Source organism: Peromyscus eremicus, chromosome 17, assembly GCF_949786415.1.
Source record: "Peromyscus eremicus chromosome 17, PerEre_H2_v1, whole genome shotgun sequence".
Taxonomy (NCBI): domain Eukaryota; kingdom Metazoa; phylum Chordata; class Mammalia; order Rodentia; family Cricetidae; genus Peromyscus; species Peromyscus eremicus.
This window is the reverse complement of record NC_081433.1, coordinates 36714878-36724471: the sequence shown is the minus strand read 5'-3', so window position 1 is coordinate 36724471 and position 9594 is coordinate 36714878. Positions and strand designations below refer to the sequence as shown.

Here is a 9594-nt window from a genome sequence, read left to right as displayed (position 1 = left end):
TTTTGGAGGTTCAAGGCTTGCATCTCCCCAGTCTTGGTGGGGACTCTTAGAAACGTGACACCATGGCAAGTGACCAAGAGGGAACCTAGACAGCAGGGACAGGTCACAACTAGATGCAGGAGGCAGAGCTGAATGAAGATAAGGCTCAACTTATAGCAACTCTCTCCATGGAATGGCCAAGGGGCCCCATGAGAGCTACCTCCATGTGCATGCCTCCAATAACCAAAGGACCTCCCACTGACTCCATTTTTTTATTTTAATTTTTATTTTACGTGCATTGATATTCTGCCTGTGTGCATGTCTGTGTGAGTGTGTCAGATCTTTTAGTTACAGATAGTTGTTAGCTGCCATGTGGGTGCTGGAAATTGAACTCATGACCTCTGGAAGAGCAGTCAGCGCTCTTAACCACTGAACCATCTCTCCAGTACCCTGACTCTACTTCTTAAAGGTCCCACCCTCTCCCTTTACCATCACCCCGAGGAGGAGCAACATTCCAATCCTATTGACTGTTGGAAATAAACCATGGCAGACAAGGTATTTTGTCTCTCACTATCCATGAGGTATCGGTTCCATGACACCCTAGAAATCAAAATTCACAAATGCGTAAGTTCTCTTACACAAAATTGAATAGCATTTGTATATCTGCTGTATAGTTGTTTCAGGGGGGACAGGATCTTAAGTATGCTAACCTGGCCTCAAGCTCCCTATGTGGCTGAGGATGACCTTGAACTTCCAGTCCTGCTTTCAGGTCTGAGTGCTGAGGTGATAGGCTTGTGTACCATGCACCATCTGTGTGGTGTTGGGGATCAACCCCAGGGCTTCCTGCATACCCTGCAAGCACTCTACCAGCTGAGCTCCATTCTCAGCCCTGATTTTGTTGTGTTTGTTGGTTGGTTGCTGTGCAATAATCCTCTTCTACACTGTAAAGATTTACCACTTGAATTGGCTTAATAAAATGCTGACTGGCCAGTATAGGAGGGGCGACCAAACTAAGGATGATGGGGAGAAGGGAGGAGCCAGAGAGTCGCTGGCAAAGAAGTAAAATGAGAATGTCATATTCAGAAAAGGTACCAAGCCACATGGCTAAACATAGATAAAAATTATAGGTTAATTTAAGTCTAAGAGTTAGCTAGTAGTAACAAGCCTGAGCTATCAGCTGAGCATTTATAAATAATATTAAGCCTCTGTATTGGTTATTTGGGAGCAAACAGTCAGGAAAGAAAAACTCTGCCTCTGCTTGGTTTGTTTGTGTTTTAAAATTAGCACATGAGTACTGGGTTTCATTACGACATTTTTATACATAAATGTCATGTTTTATTCTTATTCCTTCCTCTCCAATCCTTGGCCTCCTTCATTTCTCTTGTCTCCCTCTTGCTGATCTCTTTCCTCATCTCCTGTGCTGGATTGAAAGAAAATAGCCCCCAAAGGGAGTGGCACTATTAGGAGGTGTGGCCTTGTGGGAAGAAGGGTGTCACTGTGGAGGCAGGTTTTGGGGTCTTTATGCTCAAGCCATGCCCGGTGTCTGAGACCACTTCCTGTTGCCTTCAAGTCAAGATGTAGGAATCTCAACTACTTCTCCAGCACCATGTCTGCCTGCATGCCACCATGTCGCATCATGATGATAATGGACTAAACCTCTGAAAATGTAAGCCACCCCAATAAATGGGTTTTTTTCCTTTATAAGAGTTGCTGTGGCCATGGTGTCTCTTCACCAAGACAGAAACCCTAAGATACCTCCTATATACTTTAAATCCTCTCTAGACTGATTACTTAGACTACACAATACAATATAACATTGTGCAAATGGATGTTACACTAGATGGTTTATGGAATAAACCCCCAACAAAATAAGTCTCTAGACATGCTCAGTATGGACAAGTCCCACCCCTAACATCTTAACCCTCCTCATGGTTGGATATAGAGTCCTCAGATACAGTAGGATAACTGTACACACCAGAGAATTGGTCCATGTAATTAGCAATACATCACCAAGCATGGCTATAATTTTGTGATACAGACATTAAATATGTATTTCCTTAGAACAGTGGTTCTCAGCCTTCCTAATGCTGTGACCCTGTAATACGGTCCCTCACATGTGGTGACCTCCAACCATAAAATTATTTTTCTTGCTACTCCATACCTGTAATTTTGCTGTTGTAAATTGTAATGTAAATATCTGTGTTTTCTGATGGTCTTAGGCAACCCCTGGGAAAGGATCATTGGACCACGTTGGGGGTAGCGATCCCCAGGTTGAGAACCACTGCCCTGGTACTTTCAAATATACAATGTATCAACACGAACCACAGTTACCTGTTGAACCTTTCTTCCCCCTCTAACTGTAAACATGTATCCTTTGACCAGTGGTCTGACTTTCTGCAGATGTCCGCCCTTCTTGGCGGGATACCTCGCTCATTTCTGAATGACTGTGTTGACATATCTGTAGTCTTGGAACTCTTCCCCTCCCCCAGTCTTACATGCACACAGGAAGAACTGGCCAGAGAGCACTGGGTGATGCCAGTCTGTGAGAGGGGAGCCCGAAGGCCACCTCCACATTCATTTACCTAACAGGCTAAATTTAACGATTTTAGGAGAAGTCTGGGTTTTTCAGGGACAGCAATGCTTTTGGAGAAGGAGGAGGAAGAAGAGGAGGAAGAGGAGGAGAAAGAGAAGTCCACTACGAAGTGAGTGAAAGTTCTTAACAGTGAACACCTACAGTTCTGCTAAAATAGAAAAGCCACCGCAGAAGAATCTACTGGCAAAAAAAAATAAAAATAAACGGAGTAATTAGGCCTCCTTGAGCGCCTTGTCTCTGTTCCCTTATTTCACCCAGTGACAGCCTTGCAGCATAGTAGACACGATGCTGTCTCCATTTTACAGAAGAGTAAAACTGAGGCACAGCTGAGACTCAGCCTCACCCGGTGTCTGGCTCTGTGGGCAGGAGTGTAGCTGGTGTTTGAACAGGCTATTTGGCTCCCCAGACACTGCTCATCACCACTCGGCTCTCATCTTGAGTGGAAACCACCTCAAGACCCAGGGAGCCTTGATGAGCACCCCCAAGACAGACAGTAAAAGCGACAGTCAGTGAGGCGCCCCCTTTTTCAGGGAATGTGGTTCAGACATGCCGCAAGGACGAGCAAAAATGCATCCTTTCCCCAATCACAACGCAGAGACGTTAGGACCTCTCAGGTAGCAACCACTAAGCCCAGGGCGAACACCGCACCTGTGCTCAGGTTCTGCACCCATCCACCTCACTCCACCCCCAGCTCAACCACCCCAAGAAGGAACTTTTAGTTCTGGGCAAACCGTCCCTGGCCGACATCAAGCCAGGAAAAATTAAACAGCTTGCATGGAATGAAATTTGGCTTGAGGAACGTGCCTGCAGCTGGAGTTAACACCAGCAGTAAGAGGATCAACTCCCAGTCGGCTGGCAAAAAGGGGGGGGGGAGGCGAGAAGTGCGCGCTCCCTTTTACCCATTCAAGTTAGCTGATTTGGACGATAAGGGTTCCTGTTTAATCCCTTTGTGTGCCAGTGGATATACTAAGACGGACAACCCTAAAGAGAGCACGCGGCTGGCAAAGCAACCTGCTAGAAGGTCCGGCGGGTCCCATCCGATCTGACATGAAGGAAGTCGAAAAAGAAAAAGAAAACCAACAAACAACAAAAACCGACGACCAAAACTGGGGCTCCCTAGTGTGCTGGGTGCGGACTGATTCCCACAGCCTCCAGGCACCAGGGAGTTGGCGGCTGCTTCCTAGAGGCTCTGCGCCCTGGAGCTTCCCAGGTGCTGCCAGGAAGCAGGGATCCACGCTACCCACCTCTGGCAAGGACTCATCCAAAGGGATAAGCCTCCGGCCTGCTGTTGTCTAGCAATTAGTGGTGTGGGGCAAAAGGACTGGAGAGACACCGGAAGGAAGGTTCTTCTTGTTCCCAGCGGAGAAAGACTAGGAACAGGCGAGAACTCAGTGGCTCTGGAATAAGTCATAAGACAAAGATCACTTTTATTGTTTTCAAGATTATTTTATTGTTTTCATCTGCAGGAAAGTTCACACACACACACACACACACACACACACACACACACACACACACACCGACCCCACCACCACACACTCCCGGAGGCGGCATCCAGAGGTTGGTGGGTAGAGGCCTGGGGCTGCGGATCAGGCTCTAGGCAGAGGCGCAGCGGGCGGAGAGTTCCCAGGAGCCACCACCCCCTCCTTCCCATTGGGCCCGTCCAGCAAATTTCCTTCTGGGTTTCTGTCCCTGTCTTCCCTCCCTCCTCCTCCCCCCGATATTTTCGCTTTCTAAAACCATAAAAAAGAGATCAACTTCCCTAACTTCACGGGGCCCTTTTCAGTGACAAATATTGATGCCCAAAGTGTCTGCGCTCTCCCGCCCCCAAACGTTAAGAAAGGCGCCCGCGAGAGGGGGACATAAAAAGTTAACAATGCTGTGAAAATATGTTTGCAAAAAATAGACAATCGTTGGATTAAATGTATTCAAGTATGAAATAATGCCTTTTTGTGTCAAAACTTGGGCGATGGGCGGGTACAAAAGTTCCCTGTGGCAGCTACTTGCTTCCTTTGTGAGCCGTGCGCTTTGGCGTCTCCACTTGGGCGCATTACCCAGAGCCCTCTAAGCGTGATTGTTTCTCCCTTTCTAATGACATTTACCGGATCAAAACATGCTGTTAATTCGATCAGAAGGCTTCACCCTCCCTGACAAAGCCACAATAATTTCTCCTGAAGTTTGTTAAATTGACCAAAATTAGGCAAATGAATAGGGGTCTGTAGGCGCCCCCTCACGCAGGTGACGTCGCATAATGCTCGCCTGGGCCAGCTGCATTCCCCCTTTTCTTCTCGACCCACTCTCCTCCGTGTTGCCCCCCAATCCTCCCACCCCCCTCACACACACACACACACACACACACACACACACACACACACACACACGCCTGTTTCTCCTCCACCCCATCCCTGGCATTATTAAAATTTAGCCCAATGAAACTATTCATACTTTTCAATGGACATTTTCCTATAGGATAATAGGCTACAAATTGAGCATCTCCCCCCTCCTCCCCGGGAAAAGAGAGCCGGGGGAGGGGGGAGAAAAGAAAGAAGCAGACGACTTGGTCAGGGACTAGGGGGGAGAGTCGCGTGCCAAAGGCCCGCGGGAGGGGCGAAGCGAGCCGGGAGCCTCGTGTGCCAGCCGCAGCCCCACACCTGCCGGGATGTCCGGACAAATAAAGCGGTGTAAACAAAAAGGGGGGAGATGGACGTGTCACCAAGTCGTGTGAGAAAAGCCTGGGAACAAACGGGGCGCCTCCGTCTCCAGGAGCTCTCCCTTGAACCCGGCGGAACAGCCTATTAAAGGCTTACTTAATTACTTTAATGACTCTGGACAGGCTTTAAAACGCACTCGGCGCTGGGACGGCGGGCTTGCTGGGATTTGTAAACAGCGATCGTGTGAGACTCAGCGGTGGGACTAAAGGAAGCGACACTGTTTTGTGAGGGTCCTCGCCCCCCGGTGCCCGCAGCCACTGCGCCCCTGCACTGTGCGCCTGCTATGGCTGCAGGCGCTCGAGGCTCCTCCGGCTCCAGTTTCTCGCTTCCTTTTCCCGAGGTGGCTGTTCCCATGCAAATGCTATTCCCCGACGGATCACGTGTCTTTTGAAGAGCCACGTGGATTAACAAAGCTGATCTGCCCCCAGCTCGCCCCCCTCGGCTGCTAATTTTTTTTTTTTTCCTTAGCTTCTTTAAAACTGACCTTGAATGCATACATGCTCCAAACGCAGAATCCCTAATCCTATGGAATAATTCAACTCGTGAGAATGCACTTGGCAGCCTTAGATGACTGCTTTATAAAGGCAGCCCCCTCGGACCTGGGAGGCTGCAGTCTACCTGGGACATTCAAAGAGGCACACGAGGTGGAACGTGGACCAGGGCCTCGCGCCACCGCCTCTGCCGAGGGCGCACGCAGACCAGGATGTCAGACAGGCTCAAGGAACGCAAAGTGAGTCCTTGCGCTCTGGTGGTGGAAGAGTATGACTCACCAACCGGCCACCTGGCTGGATCGATGACAAAGATGTGCCATACTACACAGGACTTTTTTTTTTAAGTGTGGAGGAATTCAAAGCGGGTTGGAAAGGGGGCAGAGACAGAGAAAGCAGAGTCCTCAGTTGAGGAGACGCTCACCCTAGACGGTTGGTTGGCCACCTCCTCAAAGCCCTGGCACTTAGCTCGGTTGAGTGGCAGGGATGTGTAGGGAGGCTGAAAGGGCAAGCGAGCCTGCACGGGCTCCAGGGAACAGAGCTCTCTAGGTCTAGTAGGGCGGGCAGGTCTGGTGAGGGTTGGCGAATTAGCGAACCCCCTATGGCACACAGCCTTGGAATTACTCCCTGGGCAAAGTCACCCTAAACGTAAAAACTTCTGTTTACAGAGAACCCCGGTTTCTCATAAAGTGATAGAAAAGCGGAGGAGGGACCGAATCAACCGCTGCTTGAACGAGCTGGGCAAGACAGTCCCCATGGCCCTGGCGAAACAGGTAACGTTTGCGGTGCTAGGAACTCTCCACTGTCCCTCTCTGTGGGGCCCCCAAGCCTCTGCAGCCACGGCTGGCCTTAGGGAACTGGCCCCTCTCCGGGGACCTGAGCTCTTGCTGCTCTGGCGCGGGCATCGTCCTGGCTGGTCCTCTGCAGAAGACAGTGCGGCTCAGCAGCTGCGTGGCTCTGCCACGGGTGGGCCACCGCGAGCTTCCTTTCTCCTATTACAGAGTTCCGGGAAACTGGAGAAGGCGGAGATCCTGGAGATGACAGTTCAGTACCTCCGAGCTCTGCACTCTGCGGATTTTCCCCGGGGAAGGGAAAAAGGTGGGCGTTGACTCGGGCAAAGGAAACCTGGGCAGGGAGCTTGCGCCACGCAGGGACCTGGGGCCTGGGAGCGAAGGAGAGTCCTGGCCTGGAGCGGTCGGCTAGAGCGGAGTAGCCTGGGCCTGTCCTGACAATGCACCTGCTAGGTGCCTAGGAGGAGCATCTAAAGATGCAGGTCTATTGCTCTTCTCCGGTGGGGTTTGGTGGGTGCAGGGATGTAGTCAGGCTCCTAGGGAGCCGAGGTTCCCGCTTGAGCTTTTCCAGACCGAGGAGAGGAGAGTGCGAGCCTCAGGTGGCAATCTAGCCCAAACCGTATGGAAATGTCCCCCACCCTTCTGGGAAGGGATGTACCCATTCTCTTTTTCTTTCCTTCCTCCTACCATCTTTCTTGCCAACCCAGCAGAGCTTTTAGCAGAGTTTGCCAACTATTTCCACTACGGTTACCACGAGTGCATGAAAAACCTGGTGCATTACCTCACCACAGTGGAGCGGATGGAGACCAAAGACACCAAGTACGCGCGCATCCTCGCCTTCCTGCAATCTAAGGCGCGTCTGGGCTCGGAGCCCGCCTTCCCGCCGCTCTCGCTCCCGGAACCGGATTTCTCCTATCCTGCGGGCCCAGAGTTCGCAGGCCACAGCCCGGGGGAGGCCACGGTGTTCCCGCAGGGGGCTACCCCGGGGTCACTGCCTTGGCCTCATGGCGCGGCCCGCAGTCCAGCCCTGTCTTACTTGTCCAGCGCGCCGCCGGTACCTCTCCCCAGCCCCGCGCAGCAGCACAGCCCCTTCTTAGCTCCGATGCAGGGCCTGGACCGGCATTACCTCAATCTGATCGGCCATGCCCATCCCAACGCCCTCAACCTGCACACGCCCCAGCACCCTCCCGTGCTCTGACACCCACCCACTGCCTAGATTACTTTGCGGTTTGGTGGTGGCTTGAGACAAACCCTGTATATGTTGTACATGTGTAAATAGCGTGCCAACAAAAACTGGATGGGACAGCGCCAAGAGCCAATTAGCCTTCTGAAGGACCTCCCCGACAATAAATACTTTGTGCTAAAGACCCACAAATGGAGTTCTTTGTTACCTTCTGCTCATCCACAAACCATCCACTCCAAGTGTCTTGGAAGGAAACACGCAGCTGCTAGGAGTCCAGATGATAACATTCAACAGTGTGGCAGAGGAGGAGGACCTTTGCGGAGTCTGAGGCAGAGGGAGGATAAATGGAAGCTTAAGCAGACATTAGAGGTGTCCTTTAGGGGTAGGAGACAGGGCTCCTGGGGTGCTCACGCCCTACCCAGTGCAGAAGCCTGGAACCGGGCCTTAGATTCTCAGAATATGCAAATCAAAAGACAACCCCTAGTTTGGGCCAGCTTGTGCTACCTGGGACCTGGAGGCCCTTCTTACCTCAAGGCGACCTCACACAAACCACTGTTTTAGGAAACCACAAACCCCAGGCCCACCTAATGAGTAGCTGAGTTCACAGCTTCAGTAAGTCTCTGTGTTAAAAAAAAAAAAAAAAAAAAAAAAAAAAAAGAGTGAGTGAAGCAAATAACATTCTAAGTTATGTCTTAGAAACAACATTCATAGTTTGTTTTCTTCCTTCGGATGACAATCACGGACATCAGAGGATTCAGGGAAGAGGGCATTGCCTTTTACGCACCAATCCACCCGGCTGCGGGGGCGGGGAGGGAGGCCTCTAGGCGAGCCTAGCAGAAGCCAGCACATATCTGGGTGGAAGACACGATTCCCCCGGAACTCCCCTGATGACGCTGGCACTGGATCCAAAAGCTGGGTCCTCTGTTGGAGCTCTCAGGTCTGGGGAGAAAGGTTCAGCCCTTCTCTAGGCGGAAATTTTGGTTTTCCTCTCCCTCCGTGCAGAGCGTGGTGAGAAATGTGTCCAAGGAGGACTTGGCCGGTTATTTTTCAGGCATTTGTGGTTTTGCAAAAGACTGTGATTCTTCGAGAAATCGTGTGGTTTTCATTTCCAGGGGATGTGGGCTTTGTCCACAAAATAATGGCACATTTAAAATAGCAGACCACACTCCCATTTTTCTAAGATCCAAACAGAAAAACTGACTTCCATGTTGTTTTATATCAATAGGCAAAATAAAGCATCTGCCAGGTCAGAGAGTGAAAACTGATTTTTTTTTTCCATCATTGATTCCCCCCCCCCCGTTTGAATACTGGTCCTGTTAAGGTTGGTGCCCTTTAAACAAATAATTTAATGTTGTGTAGCACCGTTTTCCTGTTTCTAAGAGTCATTTAGCTGAAGGAGGGTAAGGTGACTTTTCTCCCCGATTAGCTGGAGAGTAGTAAATTGACTTATTTCCTTTCTCACACAAGGTTTAAGGGAGGGCCTGCCAGAGGTCTGACCTACTCTGTTTACCAAGGTCATGAAATGGGATGACCTGTCGTTTGTAGACCATTAAACTTCATGCCACAGAGGCAAACAAAACCTTTCATCACATTGCAATGTATATACAATGGGGGTGGGAGTGGGTGGGGGGGATCTTTACATTTTAGTAAGGATCTTGCAGGGAGGAGGTTCTTGAAATGATGTGTCTATGAAACATGAACTGTCTTCCTCCCTACAAACTGGTAAGAGCCGGAGTGTGAACGCGTAGGGAAGCAGGAGGCCTTCCTGGGCAGCAAGTGCACACGGGGCAATATGGGATAAAAATGAATTATGCAGAAATGAGAGAATGGATGGTCCCATTATTGCAAC

General features: G+C 50.4%; 1 protein-coding gene across 2 annotated transcripts; it reads left to right on the top strand.

Moving 5' to 3' along the window:
• The first annotated feature begins 5986 nt into the window (after positions 1 to 5986).
• On the top strand, positions 5987 to 7760 carry Helt (helt bHLH transcription factor). Of its 2 annotated transcripts, none has more exons than XM_059244222.1 (4): positions 5987 to 6013; positions 6440 to 6544; positions 6773 to 6869; positions 7273 to 7760. In XM_059244222.1, the coding sequence occupies exons 1-4, from the start codon at positions 5987 to 5989 to the stop codon at positions 7758 to 7760; spliced, it is 717 nt and encodes a 238-aa protein (XP_059100205.1). The 2 variants fall into 2 exon arrangements, with proteins under 2 accessions (XP_059100205.1, XP_059100204.1); XM_059244221.1 differs by having other exon boundaries at positions 7270 to 7760.
• The last annotated feature ends 1834 nt before the right edge of the window (positions 7761 to 9594 follow it).

Bases quoted from the DNA above. Each gene is read 5' to 3' on its own strand.
- Helt (XM_059244221.1), top strand. From the start codon at position 5,987: ATGTCAGACAGGCTCAAGGAACGCAAA. The intron at 6,014-6,439 runs GTGAGTCCTTGC...TTCTGTTTACAG, and splicing joins ACAGGCTCAAGGAACGCAAA to AGAACCCCGGTTTCTCATAA. The intron at 6,545-6,772 runs GTAACGTTTGCG...CTCCTATTACAG, and splicing joins CCATGGCCCTGGCGAAACAG to AGTTCCGGGAAACTGGAGAA.